Genomic DNA, 25,190 nt, shown 5'->3' with positions numbered 1-25,190 from the left:
CAGAGATCACCTTACTTCAATAGTTTTATAGTGATAATCACAATTTCAAAATTGGGTGTCTCCTGTTTTGGTTTCACTCACACTGCTTCCTTGGAGCTACTCAACAAATACTCAAATGACCTTCCCAGGACTATGCAAAATATGGAATGCTTTCTGAATATGTGTGCCATCCCTAGGCAGCAGCCATGCTTATCTGCTCTGTATTGATCGAATTTTAAAATATGTGCTGCTGAAACAAGTACAAAGCCTGTTTGATACATGGATACTCGTGAGTCCTGGATGAGGCTTAGCTCTGTTAAATCCAACTCACCCACTTTAGATTCAGAGAATTTGATTGAATGGCTTCCTGTGAGGTAGAACTTTAAAATATATTTAAAACTCGAGGAAGAGTTGTGATTAGCCCAGGAGATTTTCATTATCACAGAGACACCTTACTTGAGGGGCCAACTACAAGTTGGTTCCCACTACTCAGTGGAAAGATAACATGGAACCTTTTGCTACCTAACCAAAGCTGCTCCACAGGATGTAAAAAAAAAGCCTCAAGGTACAGATCTGATAGCAAAAGGGAAAGGGAACCCTAATCTCTTCCTGCAACATTATTTGAACATCCCTGACTGTTGAGAACAATCCCAACTAATATTGGTTAAAGAAAAGACAAATATGGCTCTCAAAGGGTAACATACCATGAACGCCTAGGCTAAGCCTAGCTAAGATGTGAGCTCCAAATAAGGTTTTTAGTGTAGGGTGAGGATCAACTTGCTCAATATTTGTGTTGGTAAAGCTAGGAGGCCTAGCTGCCAGATCAGGGTGCTGGGAACAGTGACTGAGCATAAGTACATAAACTGATAAACACCACAAACTAATAAAACTAATAAATACATGAACTCTATGTATGAATCAGCATGAAAACTGAGGGGCCTGAGTGAGTGAAGGCATCCTGGTGGCAAAGGTCAATCATTATCAGATTGCAGGACTGGTTACAATGGCAACAATACAGCAAGTGAGTCCATGGAAACAACAGAATGATCAGAATGGCCTTTTTTCCCCTTCTTCTGACTTTTAAAGAAAGATTGCCTTCCTTCGACTTAGGAAACCCCTTAGCTTCTTGGAAAATTCAAAGAAGGAAGACACAGGAGATAGCCCCAGGGGAAAACACAAGATTTTCTGCTAAACTGGCCATTTCAAGACCCAACAACTAATCAGAAAAGTCAGGCCAGGCATGGTGGCTAGCACTGTGAGAGGCCGGGGCAGGGGGATTACTTGAGCTCAAGAGTTCAAGACCAGCCAGGGTAACAGAGTGAGACCTTGTCTCTACAAAACAAAACAAAAAAAAGAAAGGAAAGGGAAAGAAGCCAAAGATGTGGCTCTCTTTACCCCATGCATGGGGATTATAACTTAGAATAAAATGAACAACACTGAGATCCCTAGGGATAAAGGTCTTAAAAATCCTGAAAAAGTCTTGCACTCTGCTTCTAACTAATCTAGACTTCTGCTTGATTTCTGGCTAAAAGGTAGACGAACTCATTGCTATTTCAAAGTATCTGAACCAAACTAGGAACTCTCACCTAATGTATAAGATGGAAGAGTTGCAATTATTTTAAACTTCAGTTTAGTATTAACTGGCCTTTTAACATAAACACTTACTTTGTCAAATGGCGAGAAATAGCGTAATCTTCTGCATCTCGTCCACACATGTCTTGAGTAAAGACATTAACATTTTGCTTAAGAAGGATGTTGACAATACCCGGTGAGTCATAGTGCACGGCAAGCATGAGGGCTGTTCTAAAATAACAAAGACATCACTCCACTCAAGAACTTTAATAAAGACTTTTTTAAACAGCTAGTTTGATACACTTTACCAATTTAATATCCACCCGTCAGTGTAGACGTAATAACCATTTGCAGGTACCAGCTTGGGTCTATAAGCATCTAGGGTGCTCAGGTGTTCATCTTTGTAAATTATCACCAAGGCTAAAAGAAGGGGACAAGGAAGCCTCTCGTCCCACTGGGGTATGACATAATACAAGTTGCTAACTTATAGTCCTTTGATGGTCAAGAAACTGTGCTGAGGTCACTTATCTAAAGCAGGCAAAGATTTAGATGAAGATTTCCCCATTGCTTTCCTAGTCTGATATATTACAATTCAAATCAGCCAGGGGTCAGATAAGAGTTATCTGCAGGCTGAAAACAACAACAACAATAATCATAATAAGGACAATTCTAGTAGTCATGAACTAAAGGTCCACACTTTAAAAATTAATAAAACTGGTCAGGTGCAGTGGCTCATGCCTGTAATCGCAGCACTTTGGGAAGCCAAGGAGAGCAGATCACAAGGTCAAGAGATTGAGGCCATCCTGGCCAATATGGTGAAATCTCATCTCTACTAAAAATACAAAAATTAGCTGCGCATGGTGGCCAGCACCTGTAGTCCCAGCTAGTTGGGAGGCCGAGGCAGGAGAATCACTTGAGCCTGGGAGATGGAGGTTGCAGTGAGCCAAGATCACACCACTGTACTCCAGCCTGGCAACAGAGCAAGACTCCATCTCAAAAAAAAAATTAATAAAACTAATACAAAACCCTTTAGCTAATAAAAGATTACAGTACCTAAAACATCCAATTATAAATAACAAACACTCTATATTATAAGAGAAAATGAATCCTACTCTATACTGTTCTTTATATCACTCCGTCCAAATATTTGCTGATCTATCTGATTATTCATGGTGATATTTTTCACTATATGCCAATAATTACGTTAATCTTCTTATGAATATTTCTGACTTCAGTGACTGTTACCACTCTAGAATATGCAGGTTTTTATTTTTTAAAAAAAGAAAAGAACTACTGTACCGTCTCAGCTTATCAACGGCATGTGTACTTGCTTTGTTTTTCAATAAAAATTCCACCATTTTCTCTTTCTTGCAAATTATAGCGAATAAAAGTGGGGTATTATTGTCCTATAAAATAGCAGAAAAAACTTAATAATTCACAAAATTACATATTTCTCAACTGAACTGAAAATCTTCTCTAAGATGCTTTGAACTTCAACATACAATATAGAAAGGAAGTAAATGAAAAGCAGTCCCTTCCTTCTCACTCCTCTGTTCTTTCTGATGTGCTGCTCTTTGCCTTGCAAACAACCCTCCTCTGTCTCCCCGGATTCACAACTCACTTTAAACATTTACCAGTCCCAAGAATCCTTGCTCTGATCACAGCACTTAGCATGGTACATTGTAATCATTTCACTGTTTCCCACTGAAACCAAGAGCTGCTTGAGGCAAGGGCTGTATCTGTTGTCTCTATAGCCCCAACACCCTAAGACATAGTAGCAAACATTTTAAGTTTTTTACATAAATTAATGATCTAAATTATTCTCACTAAAGCAGTGCTTCTTAAACTGTATTCCAAATATGTGCTTTACCAGAAGTATTATACACCCCAAGAGAAAGACTCCGTGACCATCTGCATTTGAGAAGTATTACAAAACTGTATGATATGTCCAATAATCAAGAAATCTCTTGAATTTTACCTAATCCCCATTTGACAATACTATTTGTGGCAAACGTTAACATTTGAGGAATTAAGAGTTTCAGAGATACAGCTGCCAGAGCTTCCCAGTACAGGTGGAGGCTTCCTCTGGGAGGTACGAACTTGCTTGATTCACTTCTATCAGTGTTGTCAGGATCCCAGATGCCAATGTCAGGCACTCCTGCTCCAAATGGCTCACTATGGAAATGAGCTCTGAATTAAGAGAGATTGGCTTCAAATGCACTTATTTTTCTTATTAAATAGTCCATGGGTTTTTTTCGCAAATACAAGAGAATAGATTTTTATCTTTCCTGTTAGAAAGCTCAGTACGTTCCGTGTAAGAGAGACAGGTTTAGGAAACTTAAGAACAAATATTTAAAAAACCAAAGCTCAGTAAGAAATACTATTCTCAATTATAATGGTAATCCCGGGATCCTAGTGCAGCTCTACTTTTTAAATCCATTTCTTACTGGCTTCCACTGAAATGGCTACTTAAAATTATTTTATTTTTTATTTTAGACAAAGTATAAACCAGAAATAAAAACATAATGGCTTGTCAATAAAAGTTCTCATACTGATCCATATGAATTATTTCTGGCATGATAGAAGCCGGTAAGTCACTTGCATTTCTAAGGAAGAGCACTGAGGAGAAAGACGTAATGTCTGCAATATTCGTAAATTATCCAACTATAACCAGGAATAACCTAAAAAGGCTTCTAGGCATTCTTATGGGCAGATAATTATTTGTGGTATACATAAAGAAAAGAGTTTCCAAAACTTCTAAATTCTAAAATTCATCTCCATAACGGAGGGATTTATATACTCTATAGACTATATATTATGACAAATATGCACTGACTTAAAAACCTTGAAATCTTTATCAAAATATACTATACCATAGGAGTTGTAAACTCAAATACTTACAAGGACAGAGGAAGGTTGCCTGAGTAAAGGAAGTACTAAGGTGGGCACAGTAGCAAACTGGAGAATACATGCCTTCTCTAAAGGGGCAACCTCTGCACGGCAGACCAAACAGTGATAGAAACTCAGGGGACACCAGATTTGATTTTTTAGGATAAGGCTAAAGTCCAGATTTCTACACCAGTCTTCTAAATTTTACATGTTGATTCAACTTATAGAGGCAAACAAACAAATCTGTGTACCACATTAGAATATAGCCCCCCTTGTGTTTTTATATTCGCTATTAATGTGTTCATATATAATAAAAATTGCTTAAAAAGACTCATAATACCTGCTTCAAGAATTTTTCCAACATTTATTCATTTAAAATATATTTGTATATAATTTTCCCAGATTGTTAACCAAATAGATAATTCATTCATAGGACTGCTAAAACTAAATTATTAAAAGAATTCATATCTGTATTCTTAATAACTCCATGGATTTCAGTGTTTAAAACTGACATTTTGGTTATGCTAAAGCTCTATAAACTTAACAAACATACTGAGCTAGTTCACAATACAACTTCAACTAAAAAAAGTAGTTTAGGATTTGCTCCTATTCTAACTGAGAAAGCCCAACTTGTAATGAACATTTGTTGACACATAATCAATCACGTGCAAGGTGACAAAGGGACATCAAATCATGAAAAGGTCAGCCTCTACTTATTGAAAGATTACCCATAAGCAAATTTCCAAAGACTCTCTGCATGTTAGTGAATGATTAATGGTGGGAAGGAAAAGGTGTTATTCTGTAAGCTGAGAGATATTGCCTGTAATATTTCCTTTCACTTCCCAGTCACAGACGTAGAGGAAGACAGATAAGTCAGGCTAATATTACTGAAAAGGAGAACTTTGAAGGAAGTAGCACCTATTGAATGCCAATTCTTCTAGAGATTTCTTACGTTTTTGAGATACAGAGATGTATATGTTGCGCTTATCTATTCTGGGGTTCTTAATCAGGAGTGTATCCGAACCTTGAGGTTTTTTTTTTTTTGCTGTTATTGTTGTTAGAGGCAAGAGTCTCACTACGTTGCTCAAGCTGAACTTAGGCTCAAGCTGGGACTACAGGAACATGTCACTGTGCCCAGCTTCAAGAAAACGGTTTTAAAAATGTTCAGGCCTTATTACGTCTATAACGTCAAAATCCTCAGGGGAAAGCCTACAATTGTAGATTTTTCACAAAATGTCCTCAGGTCACTATAATGCACAATTCTGAGAATTAGTGCAGCGATCGCTTCAGTCTCGTCTCTCACCCCCATGGCTAATTCCCTTTATCAGTTGGACATGTGGCCAAAAAGAGAAAAGAGTGAGTCATTTATTAAAGCTCCAGTTAAGTTTCCTGGGTATGGGTAGAGCAGAGACAAGCAAACTCAAAATCCCACTTGATTTTGCTATTTATAAGCTCCTCATCTCCCACCTTCCCACCAAGAGGTAGGTTTGAGAGGAGTCTTTAGACTCTTATCTAAGTGGCTGTTTCTTCCAGGATGGACAATAAGTCAGTTAATAATTTGTTCCACCTTCTGCTGAAGTGTTTCTCACTTCATCACCACCTATTCACTGCCAATCTGGTTTCCTCAAAGTCTTCCTAAAATTAATCTCTAGGCAAGTTTCAATTCACTGTCATTTTCAAACCAAAAATTATTAGACCCAAAGCTAAGGAGCGCCTTCTCTCAACACATAAACTGGAAGAACAACGAACTAAAAGGAAAACAAAAAAAACAACAACTCTTTTTGGCATTTTCCCTCATTACCTAATTTCCAAGTGACCTGCATATTTCTGATTGCTCTCCTTTTCCCTTCCCATTTTTCCCTCTTAAGCCTTGTGCCACTGAGAGATGATACATCAGTTTCTCAGAAAATTATCAGCAGCAGCAACAGGTCCACTTATTGTAAGTTGCTTTAGTTTTGTTCGAGTTTTAAGATAAAGCCTATTTCCAGGGCATATTTTCTTTCCTGTGTTGTTTTCCACTAATTAGGGGGAAAAAAACAGGAAAGAATAACCCTGCATAGAAGAAAAGTTGAAAAGGTTTTACCTTTAACAAATTCACAAATATTTTCCAAAGTGCGTTTTATAAAGCTGTACCCTTTAATGCTCCTTGAAAAGTATCAATATTTAAAATAAAATCTTAGACAATTATTTCAAAATAATTTGCATTTGCATTCAGGGAATGGTTGAGCTTCCAAATATAAAAAATTGACCCTTACCTATGTCAATGTTAAAACAAATATTTTGGAAAGAAAGTTGATTGATCTATACCTTGTCCGGTGCTTCAATATTTGCACCATGGAAAAGCAGTTTTTCTGCCAGCGAGATGCTCTCGTTATACACAGCATAATGGAGAGCAGTGTTGCCGTAGTTATCCTTAAGGTTTGGATTGGCGCCATGTTCCAGCAGAATAACGGCACAAGCCTCTTCCTGGCAATGGACAGCCTGTCCGTATTAGACCAAGAAATAGATTGTAAATTCCAAGAATTCAAAATACACGTTCCCCACAGGTTTCACCAACTAGTTATATTTAAATGAGATCAATTTATTTTAATTCTATGTATGCAAATCAAATCCATCTCATGCTAAAAGAGTTGGCTCTAATGTACCTGTATCAAAGGCGTTCTGTTTTCTTTGTCACAGATATCAATCTGGCATTTTCTGCTAACCAGGAGAGTGACCACTTTCACATGGCCACTGGCACAGGCCAAATGTAGAGCAGTTCTACAAGAGTAAGACGACTTTTTAGGAAACTGTAGTGCAACATCTCAAAACATACAATCATTCATGTAACTGTAAAAATTCAATAGCATGTTTTTCCTCTGCCTTCGAAACAAATACTTAATTTTTTTGAAGAAAGTACGATACTTACTAGCTCTTACTGCTCACTGCCTTAATGGAAACAGCAGCCTATTTGAATAGAAAGAGCTCAGTCTTTGGATTCAGTTCAACCAGGGCATGAGTCCTACTTTAAACCCTGTCACTTACCAACTATTGCTTAGGCTTTCTGTGCCTCAACTTCCTCATTAATAAAGATGACAATAGTAGCTATCTCATAGGACACCATCGTGATGCTTAAATGAGAAGCTATGTATTTAGAATAGTTCCTACAGCAACTCAATAATTGTAAGATTTTTGTTTTTTGAGACAAAGTCTCACTCTTTTGCCCAGGCTGGAGTGCAATGATGTAACTGTAGCTCACTGCAGCCTGGAACTCCTGGGCTCAAGCGATCCTCCATCCCAGCCTCCTGAGTAGCTGGGACTACAGATGTGCACCAGCAGGCCCAGCTATTTATTTAAAAATTTGTGTAGAGTAAGAATCTCACTTTGTTGCCCAGGATGGTCTCAAACTCCTGGCATCGAGCAATCCTCTCACCTCAGCCTCCCAAAGTTCTGGGATTGCAGGTGTGAGCCACTGCACCCAGCCAGATATTATAATTGTTACTATTACTACTATTTAACAAAAACATTTTAATTAGATAAAAGGTACAATTATACCTACTTTGCAGGATGTCTGAAAGAGTAGGTCACATTTTAATACTTCTGACATTCGAATGCCACTTATATTATTATACCTATAATTGGTAGCATTTTCAAAATTATCTTATTGAAATATAAAATAGCGGGGCATCACACAATCCATGAGACCTTACAGTGAGTAGAATATGGTATACTCAGTAGGTCTAGGGCAGTTCTAGGCATATAACTGGCACATAAATACGTTTTAGTTCTTAAAGGTACTACGGGGAAAGAGCACTGAAATAACAATAATGCATTTTTTAAACAAATTAATTCCTTGATTTTCAAACAAATTGAAGCCAAAGGAAACTCATGATTCAAATGAATACGTATGGCTCATTTTATTCAATACTTATACTTACAGAATATATGCAAATAAGACTTTCCAATGATTAATATTAGTATTTAAGACTGATAAACTTTTGAAAGGGCAGTTAAAGGTTATCTTCTACTGTTTTCTAACTTCAGAAATGCTTTTGTTTGAAAGGTGAGAGACAAAGTTTCAAGGAGATTAAGTCCCAATATTCCTATTTTAAATCTCTCAGCTTGTGCAGGCAGGGCAGGTAAACATGAAGTTAAGGGTCCTGAGAGATAGTAGAATATGTCTGCTACATAACAGGTACTCAGGTTGTGTTTGATGAATAAATGGAATGAAAGAATGGATAAATACAGCTGGGGAGTTCAATATTTTAAAATAAACTCCTATAAAGCAATATTTTTGCAATAGTAATTATTTATATGTTATTTTTATTTTTAAAGAATACAATTAAAATGAAATGATTAATCTATCATTGTTTGCATAAATTGAATGAATATATAAGAAAAACATATGTACATAATAAAATAGATAGATAATGAAATCTGGAAACAGAAAAACATTCCCTTTTTACTTCTGAAGAGGCTAAAAGTTCAAAGAAGATAACAATACACACAATAATGATAAAAAAATAGAAAGCGAGAAATTATTTTTAATATTGTAAGATTCATATTCCTCTCTTCCCAAGGATTATTCCTTTATTAATAAACTTTACTAGAAGTTTTGTACATGCTCACTGCAGCAATCACAGATAAGAAAAAGGAAAAGAACTTTATTTAAAATACAAATGCTCAGAAATTACAAATTTTATATTTTGTACATATTTTTTGCTAAAACAAGACCATAGTATATTTGTGTGTATGTATAATTCAACTGATTTTTTTTCCTCGCTAGCTATAACAAAATACATCTTTGCATATCAATGTACTTCTGTATCTATTGCCACCTTCAATGGTCACATATTATTCCTTCCTATGGATGCAACTGAAATTTATTTATAGGATCCATTCTATGGGTTCTTTTTAAAATAAGCATTGCGAAAAATAAAGTGCATGTATCTTTATTTCCTAAGGGTGTATTAGTATAATGGAATTGATGGGTAAAGGGCATACATATTTTTTAAACGTAGTACTTACCACCAAATTACCTATTTGAAAAGTAATCAGCAACTTAGACTTTAAGCAGGAGTGTAAAACATCCTCACAACTATTGTGGCTAGAAAACTGTTTCATTCCTCTTTTAATTTAAATTCTTATACCAGAAATGTGAAGGACTTTTTCCTACATACACAAGTAACTTGTAGATCTGGAAAAAAGTACTTTGCCCAATTTTAGAGTTTTTGATGATTTGATTTGAAAGAATTCCCTGTAAAATGAAAATGTACTTTTCATCTAATGTGTATATATACATACAACTTTTCGTCTAATGTGTATATAACTGATATATATAACAGATTATATCTGTAATATATATATGGTACATGTATCCATATATATATATCATATGATATATAATAAACAATATAGGCCGGGCACCATAGCTCATGCCTGTAATCCCAGCACTTTAGGAGGCCGAGGCAGGCAGATCACTTGAGCTCAGGAGTTCGAGACCAGCCTGGCCAACATGGTGAAACCCCTCTCTACTAAAAATACAAAAATTAGCCAGGCATGCTGGCACCTGCCTGTAATCCCAGCTACTTGGGAGGCTAAGCGAGGAGAATTGCCTGAAGCCGGGAGGCAGAGGTTGCAGTGAGCCAAGATTGTGTCATTGGACACCAGCCTGGGCAAAGAAGTGAGACTCTGACTCAAAAAATAAATAAATAAATAAAGAATATAATGAATTCCCTATAAAATGAAAACATACTTTTATCTGAATATATATATATAATATAGTTAATATTTTTCAAGTAAGCTCTCTTTTGTTGTTTTTTTTTTCTGAAACACAGGCAGTTTTAATTTTTAGTTTGCTAAATCAACCTTCAGAATGTCTGCTTATGAGGTCATTCTTAGGAAGGCTTTTGTCAACATAAAGTGTACCTGCAAAATAAGCGTTTGTGTTTTCTTCTGGTACCTTACTCATTTGCATATGTAAAAATTTCAGTCTGTATTCCATCAGGAACTCATGTTTGTGACATAAAATTTCATTAGTTTTCTTCAAACAGCAGACTTTTTAAAATTAATAATTCATCCTTTCCTACTCATCAATCCTTACGTATATCTCACATAATTTCACTGTTTCTGGGTTGCCTATTCTGTTCCATGCGTTTGTCTGTCTTTTCAGCTGTTAGTAAGCAATTAATTGTAGAAATTAATAGCATATTTTGATATCTAGAGGAGCTAGTGTTTTTTCACTCCATTACGAAATTTTTTAAAATGTCATCACAATAGTGAAAGACAGCAGATGTCATACAAAAATCTTAAAACCTTGATATTTTCATTCGGTCTATGTAAAATTGATAAACACAGAAAGAGCTCATATTTTGAGAAAAATGTGCCTTCCCATTCAAGAACACAGAACCCACCTCCCACTTCCAAGTTTCTAAGAACCTTCAGTAAAGAACCCACCTACAGAGGGGGATATGGATGTAAAACGGACAGTTTTATCTGAGAACTTTTCGCCTACTGAAAATAACTCATGGTATTTTTGAGAGGGGAATGAGTTCTCTCATTAGGCACCTTCTATAATGTATATACACCATGTTTTAAACGTGTACGTTAAAAATAACAACACCGTATATGCTTAAATTTGTGAGTTAAATCACTCAAATTCTCCACCAACTGCTCCAGCCAGGGAATTATGACGGATGGAAAACAGCTGAGGGTCCGTTTGGCTCCGCCGCTCAGAGGGTGCCCGGCGCCCTCCAAGGCCCAGTCCCAGGGGCTGCCGGAAAGCCGGGACTGGAGACCCCCTCCCACCCCGGGCTGAGACCCCGCTACCTGTGCTGCTTGTCCAGGGCGTCCAGGTCTCCGCTCCTGTGCGCCAGACAGCGCTCCACCTCCGCGGCGTCGCCCTTGACAGCCGCCTTGTGGATCGCCTGCAGTTGGGAGTTCCGGGTTCGGTACCCGGAACCCGTGTAGATGTGGTCTACGGCTCCCAGAACCGTCTGGCCCCTGCGGCTCCCGAAGCCGAAAAGCTTCATGGGGGTGACTTCTCAGACCCCCAACCACCGGTTCTTGAGAGGGGGCAGCTCCCTGTCACCTTTTCACAACCACCCCCCGCCCCCGCCGACCCAGCCCCAAATCCCCTATCCAACCCCAAATCCCCGATCCAATCCCCAATCCCCAATCCGCGATCCCAAATCTATGATCCCCTAAAATCCGCGATCCAGCCCGGTCCAAAACAGCCTTCAGCAGCCTCCGACCTCTCAAGCCCAGTGAGCCTGGCAAAGACGTTGGGCGCGCGCCTGCACCGCGGTGGCCGTCGGGCTCCAGGAAACCGCACCCAGGCGGCGCGCGCTGGCAGGTGGGGCTGCAGCCTCGGGCCGGCGCCGCTGGGCTCGCCGGTTCTCCTGGGCTCGCCTGGGCAGCCCCAGGATCGCACGCGCGCTGCCAGCCGGGCCTGAGGAGGAGGGCCTGTCTGGCCTTGCGGCCCGCCCCGCTTTTCCTCGGAAGGGAGATCGGGTGCTGGCAAGGGCACCCTCTATCATGGGCAGTCGCCTGTCTCCATTGCCGCCACACACTATGCAGAGGCAAGCCCTGGAGGCAGTCGGCCGTCTGTGGTAGGAGCCCAAATGACTCTGCTACTGGAGAAAAGGCATGATCTTACAGATTGTCAAAGAAGACACTCCAGGTATCTTGTTTTATCCAGGTCCCCTAAGGGTAATACATTCATCCTTGGTCATCACCCTCCCCCAACCTGGACCATGCTCCCCGCACCTCATTGTCAGTTCCCGGTCCCTCTCTCTCTGGGCTGATGACTTTGCTGCTTGCCACGTAGAGAAAATTAATCCAAGAAGTGTGATCTCTATTGCCTTTGGGCCCTTTGGTTAGATACGGTGGAACTGTATGTTGGTTTGTGCTGGTTAAGGGCACAGGCTCTGGAGTGGGGCTGCTGGGGCCCACACTGGGTCAGAAAGTTTGTTTTAACTTAGAGAGAAAACCATTCTCCCAATAGGTAAGAAGATTCTGAGGGGATGTTTTTTTCCCATTTGTCATGGATATTTGCCTCATCTATTACCCCAGGACTATAACAAAACTAAGGCTGTAATGTTTCGCTGATCCTCAAATACAATGATAGTAAAGATCTTATTTACAGAGACTTCAACCTGCCACGTTGTCACAGCAAGGTGCAGAAGTAGCTACCTACTGGTGCCTAGCTACCTGCCAGCACCTAGCTATTCTAAGAACTTATAGAATATTACTGGAATCCAAGGACATGTTCTCTTACTAAATTCACAACCACCTTGAGACTCAAATGGACAAGATGTACCAGTATATTATTAAAACAGAGCAGGACAGGCATGGTGGCTCATCCGTATAATCATAGTGCTTTGGGAAGCTGAGGGAGGAGAATAGCTTGAGGCCAGGAGTTTGAGAACAGCTTGGACAGCATAACCAGACCTCATTTCTAAAAAAAAAAAAAAAAAAAAAAAATTCTCCTGCCTCAGCCTCCTGAGTAGATGGGACTATAGGTGCTAATTCTTGTATTTTTTTAGTAGAGTCAGGGTTTCACCATGTTGGCCAGGATGGTCTCAATCTCTTGACCTCAGGCGATCCTCCCACCTCGGCTTTTTTTTTTTTTTTTCATGTTGGACAGGATGGTCTCAATCTCTTGACCTCAGGCGATCCTCCCACCTTGGCCTCCCAAAGTGCTGGGATTATAGGCGTGAGCCACTGCGCCTGACCAAAAAAAAAAATTGTTTTAAATAGAACAATTAGCTCGGTGTGGTGCTGTGAGCATGTTGTCCCAGATACTCAGGAGTCTGAGGTGGGAGGATCACTTGAGCCCAGGAGTTCAAGGTTATGGTGAGCTATGATCACACCACTGCACTGCAGCCTGGGCAACAAGTGAGACTCTGTCTCCGAAAAAACAGAGCACATCCCTTTTACTTTCTGTGGTATGCTTCCTCTTTTCAACACCTACATAGAATTGCTGAGGTAACGTGAGATGTGGTGGCTCGCGCCTGTAATCCCAGCACTTTGGGAGGCCGAGGCGTGTGCATCACCTGAGGTCAGGAGTTTGAGAGCAGCCTGGCCAACATGGTGAAACCCCATCTCTAACAAGAACACAAAAAGTTAGCCGGGCGTGGTGGCAGGCGCCTGTAATCCCAGCTACTTGGGAGGCTGAGGCAGGAGAATCACTTGAACCCAGAAGGCGGAGGTTGCAGTGAGCCGAGACCAAAACTCCGTCTCAAAAAAAAAAAAAAAAATTGCTGAATTAAGTCTTTTCAATACACATCTTACGTTCTCCTCCTTACTTCTATTTCTGGGCACTTTAATTCTATCCAATCTAGCTTACAGAGCTTCTCACTAGGTTCCTAACAAACCATTTCCTTCTCAGCTTTCAAATGCCTTCTCACATAATGCCTTCTGGGATTGTGGTACTGTACTCAAAAGATGGCTTATGACAAGGAGTTTGGTGTACCAAAGCAATCATCACATTTTTTTACAAGAAGATACAATTGGGAAAAATCTAGAAACTTTATGCTTTGAGTATACTATTGTGGTCAACACTTTTAGAAAAATATTTGATCACTACCTAGTAAAAGGGCGATAAAGAATCTTCTAAATGTTCTGCAGTTGTCATTCATGCAACGTGCATTGGTAGCACCCTGGCATCAGTGACATCATTCACAGTTTTATTCATTATCATCTGGAAGATAGAAACTGGGCATTGTGTCTTTTCTGTTCCTTTACCTGAGGCCCATTGCCAGGAACAGTAGCACAAACCAAGACCACCACTGGAAAAGATTATGTCAGCTTCACTTTATAGAAAACACAGCATTAGGTTGTTCGTGGAGACGAACTATGAACAATAGAAAAATTACTTTTTGAAAAATCCAGACCAGCCTTGTGAACACATTTGAAGGTTTTCTGGAAATGCACGGCGTTGTCTAGAGATTTATAGGGCTCTCCTGACGCCTAGTGGGGAACCGTATGCAGCACAACTCTGGGTGAGCGAGCCCAAGCCCCAGCCCCAGCCACAAAACACAAATTATTTTCTAAAAAATAATGTTTACCAAGCAATCTCTCTACTAGGAAACCATCCTCTGAATGGACACTGGCATATGTGTATATATGCATGTACCGATAAGAATAATTGGCTGGGTGCGTGGGCTCATGCCTGTAATCCCAGCACTTTAGGAGGCCAAGATGGGAGGATCACTTGAAGCCAGGAGTTCAAGACCAGCCTCAGCAGTATAGTGAAACTCCAACGTTACAAAAAATTTAAATATTAGCCAGCTGTGGTGGCGCAGGCCTGTAGTCACAGCTATTTGGAAAATTGAGGCTTGAGCCTGGGAGTTCAAGGCTATAGTGAGCTATGATCGTGCCACTGCACTCCAGTCTGGGTGACAGAGCAAGACCCTGTCTCAAAAAAAGAAAGCTCAAGGTGGCTTCTGAAATAAAAAGAAATGAGAAGTAGTCTAAATGATGCTTGGTGAGAAAACTATTAAAGCTTTACAAGAGAATACAATAGAGCTTATTAATGACTGGGGGAACTATATGTTATTAACATACAAAAATATATGTTAAGCAAAAGAAAAAATCAAGGTGCATAAAGTACACGTTCGTTCATGTAAAAATAAGTTTTTTTGTTTGTTTGTTTGTTTGTTTTGAGACAGAGTCTCACTCTGTCACCCAGGCTGGAGTGCAGTGGCACCATCTCGGCTAACTGCAACCTCTGCCTCCCGGGTTCAAGCGGTTCTCAGGCCTCAGCTTCCCTTGTAGCTGGGACTACAAGCGCATGCTACCATGGGCTAATTTTTTGTATTTTTAGTAGAGGCTGGGTTTTACCATGTTGGCCAGGCTGGTCTCGAACTCCAGGCCTCAGGCAATTCACCAGCCTTGGATTTCCAAAGTGCTGGGATTACAGGCATACAGGTGTGGTGACACCTGGCCGAAAAATTAGTTTTATATGTTTGCAAATACATATAAAATGTATGGACACATACACACAGAAAAAACTACCTAGAAAGTTACCTTTAAAGGCCGGGCACCGTGGCTCATGCCTATAATCCCAGCACTTTGTGAGGCCAAGGCAGGTGGATCACCTGAGGTCAGGAGTTACAGACCAGCCTAGTCAACATAGTGAAACACTAAAAATACAAAAATTAGCCAGGCATGGTGGCAGGTGCCTGTAATCCCAGCTACTTGGGAGGCCGAGGCAGGAGAATAGCTTGAAATCTGGGAGGCACAGCTTGCAGTAAGCCGAGATCAGCCACTGCACTCCAGCCTGGGCAACAGAGTGAGACTGTGTCAAAAAAAAAAAAAAAAAGTCCAGGCACGGTGGCTCACGCCTGTAATCCCAGCACTTTGGGAGGCCGAGGTGGGCAGATCACGAGGTCAGGAGATCGAGACCATCCTGGCTAACACAGTGGAGCCCCATCTCTACTAAAAATACAAAAAAATTAGCCGGGCATGGTGGCGGGTGCCTGTAATTCCAGCTACTAGGGAGGCCGAGGCAGGAGAATAGCTTGAAATCTGGGAGGCAAAGCTTGCAGTAAGCCGAGATCAGGCCACTGCATTCCAGCCTGGGTGACAGAGTGAGACTCCGTCTCAAAAAAAAAAAAATAAAAAAGAAAGAAAGAAAGTTACCTTTAAGATGTGAACATGAGAAATGAAGATGCTTTTACTTTTCATTTTGTAACTTTGTTTCTGTCCACACTGATGAAAAAAAAATTTATACTGAACTTTTTTTTATTTTGAAAGACAGAGTCTTGTTCTGTCACCTAGGCTGGAGTGCAATGGTGTGATCATAGGTCACTGCAGCCTTGAATTCTGGGCTCAGGCAATCCTCCTTCCTCAGCCTCCTGAGTAGCTTGAACTACAGACATGTACCAGCACACCGAGCTAATTTTTAATTTTTTTTTTTTTTTTTTTTTTTTGAGATGGTGTCTCGCTCTGTCACCTAGGCTGGAGTGCAGTGGTGCGATCTTGGCTCACTGCAAGCTCTGCCTACCGAGTTCATGCCATTCTCCTGCCTCAGCCTCCAGAGTGGCTGGGACTACAGGCACCCGCCACCACGCCCAGCTAATTTTTTGTATTTTTAGTAGAGACAGGGTTTCACTGTGTCAGCCAGGATGGTCTCGATCTCCTAACCTCGTGATCCACCCGCCTTGGCCTCAAAAAGTGCTGGGATTACAGGCGTGAGCCACCGCACCTGGCCACACCCAGCTAATTTTTGTATTTTTAGTAGAGGCCAGATTTCATCATCTTGGCCAGGCTGGTCTTGAACTCCTGACCTTGTAATCCACCCGCCTCAGCCTCCCAAAGTGCTGGGGTTACAGGCATGAGCCACTGCACCTGGGTTTTTGTTTGTTTTTTCTTTTTTTAGACAGAGTCTCACTGTGTCTCCCAGGCTGGAGTGCAGTAGCTTGATCTCAGCTTACTGCAAACCCCCGCTCCCGAGTTCAAGGGATTCTCCTGCCTCAGCCTCCAGAGTAGCTGGGATTACTGGCATGTAGCATCACACCTGGCTAGTTTTTGTAGTTTTAGTAGGGATGGGGTTTCCTCATGTTGGCCAGGCTGGTCTCGAACTCCTGACCTCAAGTGATCCGCCCACCTCAGCTTCCCGAAGTGCTGGGATTACAGGCATGAGCCACGCACCTGGCCTAATTTTAAATTTTTTTGTACAGATGGGGATCTCACTGTGTTGCCCAGGCTGGTCTCAAACTCCTGGCCTCAGGCCATCCTCCCCACTTGGCTTCTCAAAGTGCTGGGATTGTATAATCCACTGCACCTGGCCCCATCCTTATCCTGAACCTTTTATATTTCAACGTTTTACACTTTCTTGCTCATGAAACTATTATATATTTATTATAGGATATTTGGAAAATATACATAGTCATAAAATTATTTTTTCAAAAGTACTTGTAATCTTACTCAGCACTGAAAAAAATAACATTCTTTAATAGTCTTAGATTGTATTATATTTTATTTGAATAGGTAATATTCTCACATGGTTCAAAAAGGTAAACACTGTGAAAAAGCACACACTGAGAAGCTCAGACAGTCCACACCATTCTGCCTGCTGTAGGCAGCCACCTTCATTAGTCTTGCATACTCTATCAACCATCCCCCCAGCCCCTGGCAATCCCTAATCACCATCTTCTGTCTCCATGGATTTGCCTGTTCAGCATATTTCATATGTATAAATGCAATCTTATAATATGTGGTCTTTCATGTCTGACTTCTTTGTTTCCAAGGTTTATCCATGCCATAGCATGTATCAGGTCTTCATTTTATGGCTGAATAATAATCCATTGTAATAATACACCACATTTCATTTATCCATTCAGTTGATACATGTTTAGGCTCTTTCTGGTTTTTGGCTATCATGAATAATGCTGCTATGAACACAGCATATGTACCTATGTTATGAACACATGTACAGGTTTCCGTGTGGAGATATCCTTTCAATTATCTTGGGAAGATGCCCAGAAGTGGACATGCTGAGTCATATGACTATGTTTAACCTATGAAAATTGACAGTTTTCCAAAGCATTTTATAGTCCTACTAGCATGAGGGTTCCAATTTCTCCACACTCTTGACAATACTTGTTATCTTTATTATGTATACATCTATATTATTTTGTACTATCTATAGTATTTTTGATTACAGCCCTCCTAGAGTGTGAAGTGGAATCTAGTGGTTTTGATTTGTCTTTCATTGACAGCTAATGATGTTGAGCCTCTCTTTATGTGCTGGTTGGCCATTTGTATATCTTCTTTGAGGACATGTCTATTCAAGTCCTTTGCTCATTAAAAAAATAGCTTCAATGAGATATCATTTATATACCATATAGTTCATCTATTTAAAATGTTGACATTAATGGTTTTAGGTCATTCAAAGAGGGGTGCAACCATCACCACAATCGATCTTAGGACATTTTGATCACCTTGGAAAGAAACCTGAAACCCTTAGCTAGCACCCTTCCCAATCCCTCCCCTCCCTCCATCAACCCTATATAGCCACTATCTGCTTCCATCTCTATAGATCTGCCTATTTGGACATTTTATGTAAATTGATTCATACACCATGTGGCCTTTTTGTGTAGCATACTATATTTAAGGTTCATTCATGTTTTCTTTTCTTTTCTTTTTGTTTTTTGTTTTTTTTTGGAGACGGAGTCTTGCTCTGTCACCCATGCTGGAGTGCAGTGGCGCGATCTCGGCTCACTGCAATCTCCGTCTCCCGGGTTCATGCCATTCTCCTGCCTCAGCCTCCTGAGTAGCTGGGACTACAGGCGCCCGCCACTGCATCCGGCTAATTTTTTGTATTTTTAGTAGAGATGGGGTTTCACTGTGGTCTCAATCTCCTGACCTCATGATCCGCCCGCCTCAGCCTCCCAAAGTGCTGGGATCACAGGCGTTTTTTTTGAGACAGAGTCTCACTCCGTGGCCGAGGCTGGAGTGTAGTGGTGTGATCTTGGCTCACTTCAACCTCCGTCTCCCAGGTTCAAGTGATTCTTGTGCCTCAGCCTCCCAAGTAGCTTGGACTACAGATGTGCGCCACCATGCCTAGCCAATTTTTGTATTTTTAGTAGAGATGGAGTTTTGCCATGTTGACCAGGCTGGTCTTGAACTCCTGGCCTCACGCAATCCGCCTGCCTTGGTCTCCTAAAACGCTGGGACTACAGGCATGAGCCACCGCACCTGACCTCTTTTCTTTTTTTAAATTGAATCATTTTTTTCTTTTTTATTGTGCTAAAAATTTACAATATAAATTTGTCATTTAAACCATCTAAATACACAATTTGGTTGGGTGCAGGGGCTCATACCTATAATCCCAGCTCTTTGAGAGAATGAGGTAGGAGGGTTGCTTGAGGCCAGGAGTTTGAGACCAGTGTAAGCAACATAATGACATCCTATTTCTGCAAAAAAATTTAAAAACTAGCCAGGTATAGTGGTGTGCACCTGTAGTCCCAGCTACTTTGGAGGATGAGGTGGGAGGATCGCTTCAGCCCAAAGGTTGAGGCTGCAGTGAGCTATGGTCACACTACTACATTCCAGTCTGGGTGACAGAGTAAGACCTTGTCTCTAAATAAATAAGTAAATAAATCAATATAATTTTTATATATGGTGTGAGAGGTAGGGCTCCAACTCATTCTTTTGCATCCAGTTCTCCCACAACCATTTGTTGAAAAGACTATTCTTTCTCTATTAGATGAACTTTGCATCCTCGTCAAAAATCAGTTGACATGTATGAGTTTACTTCTGGATTCTTAATTATATTCCCTACGTCTATATGTCTGTCCTTATGCCAACACCTGCAGTTTTGATTGTATGAAGTTTTGTAAATGAGAAGTATGAATCCTACAACTGTATTCTTTTTCAAGGCTGTATTTGGGGCCCTTTGCAATTCCATATGAATTTGAAGATTGGCATTTTCATGTCTGCAAAAAGAAAAAGAAAGGAAGGAAGGAAGGAAGGAGGAAGAAAGGAAGAAAGAAAGAAGAAAAGAAAGAAGGAAGGAAGGAAAGAAAGAAAGAAAGAAAGAAAGAAAGAAAGAAAGAAGAAAGAAAAGTAGGCAGGCACTTAGAGTTGTGACTGCATTGAATCTGTAGATGGCTTTGGGCAGTTTTGCTATCTTAACAATATTGTCTTCCAATCCACTAACACGGGATATCCTTTCATTTATTTAAGTCTTCTTAAATTTCTTTTTTTGAGAGGAAGTCTCACTCTGTTGCCCAGGCTAGAGTGTGCAGTGGCATGATCTCTGCTCGCTGCAACCTCCACCTCCCAGGTTCAAGAGATTCTCCTGCTTCAGACTCCCAAGTAGCTGGGACTATGGGTGTGCACCACCACGCCTGACTAATTTTTTTTTTAGAAGAAAATATATGCTTTTATTTTTCTGTGATTACAAACACAACTGAATATCAAATGCACAAAGTAAGAATTATACGGGGAAAAAAAATCAGATACGTTCATATATATATCACCTTTTCAAGGCTATTTCCATCCAGAATAACCTTGGTTTGCCAGGGCCAATAGAAAGAAGTCACAAAATCACCTTTAGTCAAATTTGTGTGTTTGCTTTCTTCTATAATTCCAATACCTCCACCATCAACAACTTGAGATAGCTGCCAAGGTGTTATATGATCAGTGCCAGTGTCTTCATTCATTCTACAACGAAGGCTGTCACTTCACACTCGGAAGGTTGCACAGCGGCCAGGCAGAGGCGCTCCTCACTTCCAGACGGGGCGGCCGGGTAGAGGCGCTCCTCACTTCCCAGACAGGGTGGCGGCCAGGCAGAGGCGCTCCTCACTTCCCAGATGGGGTGGCCGGGCAGAGGCGCTCCTCACATCCCAGACGGGGTGGCTGATGCCCAACTAATTTTTATATTTTTTTAGTAGACACGGGGTTTCACCATATTGGCCAGGCTGGTCTTGAACTCCTGACCTCGCGATCAGCTTGCCTCAGGCTCCCAAAGTGCTGGGATTACAGGCTGAGTCAGGAGAATGGCTTGAACCTAGGAGACAGAGGTTGCAGTGAGCTGAGATTGTGCCACTGCACTCCAGCCTGGGTGACAGAGCAGCAAGATTCTGTCTCAAAAAAAAAAAAAAAAAGATAAATAAAATTGACAAAACTTATTTATTTATTTATTAATTTATTTTCTGAGACAGAGTCTTGTTCTGTCGCCCAGGCTGGAGTGCAGTGGTGCGATCTCGGCTCACTGCAAGCTCTGCCTCCCGGGTTCACGCCATTCTCCTGCCTCAGCCTCCCAAGTAGCTGGGACTACAGGTGCCCGCCACCATGCTCGGCTAATTTTTTTGTATTTTTAGTAGATACAGGGTTTCACTGTGTTAGCCAGGATGGTCTCGATTTCCTGACCTCGTGATCTGCCCACCTTGGCCTCCCAAAGTACTGGGATTACAGGCATGAGCCACCATGCCTGGCCAAAGTTGACAAACCTTTAACTAGACTGACAAAGAAAACAGGGAGAAGTTGCAAATATCTAAAATGAGAAATAAAAGTGGGGTAATTACTATTGACCTTTTACAGAAAAAGGATTAGAGCTGGGCATGGTGGCAAATGCCTGTAGTCCCAGCTACTTGGGAGGCTGAGGCAGGAGGATCACTGGAACCTGGGAGTTTAAGGCTTGTGTAAGCTATGGTCATATCACTGCACTCTAGCCTAGGCAATATAGCTAGACACGATCTCTTTTTTTTAGACAGAGTCTCGCTCTGTCACCCAGGCTGGAGTGCAATAGCGAGATCTCGGCTCACTGCAACCCCCACCTCCCAGGTTCAAGAGATTCTCCTGCCTCAGCCTCCTGAGTAGCTCGGATTACAGGTGCGCGCCACCATGCCTGGCTAATTTTTGTATTTTTAGTAGAGACAGGGTTTCATCATGTTGGTCAGGCTGGTCTCAAACTCCTGACCTCGTGATCTGCCTGCCTCGGCTTCCCAAAGTGCTGGCATTACAGATGTGAGCCACCGGGCCCGGCCTATTTATCTTTTTAAGAACCAACTCTTGTTTTTGTTAATTTTCTCGATTGCTTTTCCTCTTTTCTAATTTATCTCTGCTCTAATCTTTATTATTTTTTTCCTTCATCTAGCTTTGAGTTTAGTTCATTCTTTTTCTATTCCCTCAAGGTGTAAAGTTATTGATTTGAGATATTTCTTCTTTTTAAAATGTAGCTATTTACAGCTATAAATTTCTGTTTGAGAACTGCCTTCACTGCATCCATAAGTTTCAGCATATTGTGTTTTTATTCTCCTTTGTCTCACAGTATTCTTTAATTTTCCTTGTGATTTCTTCTTTCAGTCATTGGCTATTTGAGGGTGTGTTGTTTCATAGCCACGTATTTGTGAATTTTCCAGTTTTCCTTTTGTTATTGGTTTTTAACTTCATTCCAGTGTGGTCAGAGAAGAGAGTTTGCATGATTTCAGTCTTTTTAAATCTATTAAGACTTGTTTTGTGGCCTGTCATATGGTCTATCCTGGAGAATGTTTCCTGTGCACTTGAGAAGAATGTGTACTCTGTTGTTGTACTCTGCATATATGTCTTATAGGTCTAGTTGGTTTACAGTTTAATTTTTTTTTTTTTTTTGAGATAGGGTTTCACTCCCTTTGCTCAGGCTGGAGTGCAGTTGCATGCTCTCTGCTCACTACAACCTCTTCCTCCTGGGCTGAAGCAATCCTTCTGCCTCAGCCTCTCAAGTAACTAGGACTACAGGCATGCACCACCATGCCTGGCTAATTTTTGTATTTTTAGTAGAGACAAGGTATCACCATGCATGGCCAGGCTGGTTTTGAACTCCTGAACTCAAGTGATCCGCCTGCCTCAGCCTCTGAAAGTGCTGAGATTACAGGCGTGAACTATAGTATTGTTTAGCTCGGTGTGGTGGCTCACACCTATAATCTCAGCACTTTGGGAGGCTGAGGCAGGAGGATTACTTGAGCCCAGGAGGTCAAGGTTGCAGTGAGCTGTGATTGTGCCACTGCATTCCAGTCTGGATGACAGAGCAAGATCCTGACTTAAAAACACAACATGGTCGGTTGCAGTGGCTCATGCCTGTAATCCCAGCACTTTGGGAGGCTGAGACAGGTGGATCGCCTGAGGTCGGGAGTTCAAGACTAGCCTGACTAACATGGAGAAACCCCGTCTCTACTAAAAATACAAAATTAGCTGGGCATGGTGGCACATGCCTGTAATCCCAGCTACTCGGGAGGCTGAGGCAGGAGAATCGCTTGAACCCGGGAGGTGGAGGTTGCGGTGAGCCGAGATCACGCCATTGCACTCCAGCTTGGGCAACAAGAGCAAAACTCCATCTCAAAAAAAAAAAAAAAAAAAAAAAAAAAAAAAAAAAAAAAAAAAAAAACCACAACACACACACACACACACACACACACGCACACAGAATATTGTTCGAGTCCTCCATTTCCCAATTGATCTTCTGTGTAAATGTTATATCCATCATTAAAAGTAGTGTATTGAAGTTTTCAGCTATTATTGTAGAACCATCTATTTCTACCTTCAATTCTATCAATATTTGCTTCATATATTTTGGGGGCTCTGTTGAATGGTGTGCATATGTTTATAATTGTTATATCTTCTTGATGAATTGATCCTTTTGTCAGTACATTATGTCCTTCCTTGTCTCTTATAAGAGTTTTTATCTTTTTTTTTTTTTGAGACTGAGTCTCTCTCTGTCACCCAGGCTGGAGTGCAGTGGCGCGATCTGGGTTCACTGCAACCTGTGCCTCCTGGGTTCAAGCAATTTCCTGCCTCAGCCTCATGAGTAGCTGGGATTACAGTTGTGTGCCATCATGCCCAATTAATTTTTGTATTTTTAGTAGAGACGAGGTTTCACCATGTTGGTCAAGCTGGTCTCGAACTCCTGACCTCAGGTGATCTGCCTGCCTTGGCCTCCCAAAGTGCTGAGATTACAGGCATGAGCCACTGCACCCAGCCAAGAGTTTTTATCTTAATGTGTTTTTATTTGATATTAGTATAGCCATCTTATCTCTCTCTCTTTTTTTGAGGAGTCTCACTCTGTCACCCAGGCTGGAGTGCAGGTGCGATCTCTGCTCACTGCAAGCTCTGCCTCCCGGGTTCACACCATTCTCCTGCTTCAGCCTCCCAAGTAGCTGGGACTACAGGTGCCCGCCACCACACCCAGCTAGTTTTTTGTACTTTTTAGTAGAGACAGGGTTTCACCGTGTTAGCCAAGATGGTTTTGATCTCCTGACCTTGTGATCCGCTGGCCTTGGCCTCCCAGGGATTATAGGCATGAGACACTGTGCCCCACCTCTTATCTCTCTTTTAATTACTATTTGCATAGAATATCTTTTTCCATCCTTTATTTTTAACCCATTTGTGTCTTTGGATATAAACTGGGTCTCCTGTAGACAGCATATAGCTGAATCATGGTTTTGTTTTTTTTTTTTAATCATTCTGCCAGTCTCTACCTTTTGAATGGAGAGTTTAATCCACTTACACTTAAAGTAATTACTTATTTATTTATTTATTTATTTATTTTTTTGAGACAGAGTTTCACTCTGTTGTCCAGGCTGGAGTGCAATGGTGTGATCTCAGTTCACTGCAACCTTCTCATCCTGGGCTCAAATGATCCTTCTGCCTTAGTCTCCCAAGTAGCTGGGACTATAGGCATGTGCCACCATGCCTGCCTTATTTTTGTATTTTTTGTAAAGATAGAGTTTTGCCATGTTGCCCAGCCTGGTCTTTAACTCCTGGACACAAGTGATCCACCTGCCTCAGCCTCCCAAAGTGCTGGGATTATCGGCAAGAGCCATTGGGCCCAGCCCTAAAGTAATTGGATATAAGAAGGAAGGACTTCTAACATTTGCTACTTGTTTTTTGTATGTCTTTGTATTAGTCATGGTTTTCTGGAGAACAGAAGTAATATGATGCATATATATGATATATATTTATAAACATGAATATATGTTAAATATATAAATATACAGAATATGTACAAAAATATGTTTATACTTATAAACATATATGTACAATTTATGTTTATATTTATAAACATTTTATATGTAAAATATATAAAAATGTATATGCTTATATAAAATTATTTTATATATCTATATAAACATATGTAAAATATATCTATTTACATATAAAATTATACATAAACCTACATTTTCAATAAATATATAAAAAGAAATATATAAATATATTTACATCTCTATATATTGTATACAATATATCTTTATATATAGGCTGGGTGCTGTGGCTCATACCTG

At 40.8% G+C, this 25,190-nt stretch overlaps 1 protein-coding gene and 1 non-coding gene across 2 annotated transcripts in view; both read right to left on the bottom strand.

The window, feature by feature from the left end:
- LOC100597435 (ankyrin repeat domain-containing protein 18A-like) overlaps positions 1–11,450 on the bottom strand; it is a 110,321-nt gene extending 98,871 nt beyond the window's left edge. The window contains 5 exon segments of the mRNA XM_030810032.1: positions 1,645–1,782; positions 2,851–2,957; positions 6,748–6,921; positions 7,086–7,200; positions 11,248–11,450. Of these exon segments, the coding sequence (XP_030665892.1) occupies positions 1,645–1,782; positions 2,851–2,957; positions 6,748–6,921; positions 7,086–7,200; positions 11,248–11,450 (737 nt within the window).
- On the bottom strand, positions 136–242 carry LOC115834902. Its single transcript, XR_004029897.1, has one exon. It is a non-coding gene; the product is annotated as a U6 spliceosomal RNA (small nuclear RNA).
- Positions 11,451–25,190: the final 13,740 nt, after the last annotated feature.

This window comes from Nomascus leucogenys, chromosome 4 (assembly GCF_006542625.1).
Source record: "Nomascus leucogenys isolate Asia chromosome 4, Asia_NLE_v1, whole genome shotgun sequence".
Taxonomy (NCBI): domain Eukaryota; kingdom Metazoa; phylum Chordata; class Mammalia; order Primates; family Hylobatidae; genus Nomascus; species Nomascus leucogenys.
Note: the sequence above shows the minus strand (reverse complement) of the source record. Positions and strands in the feature narration are given on the sequence as shown.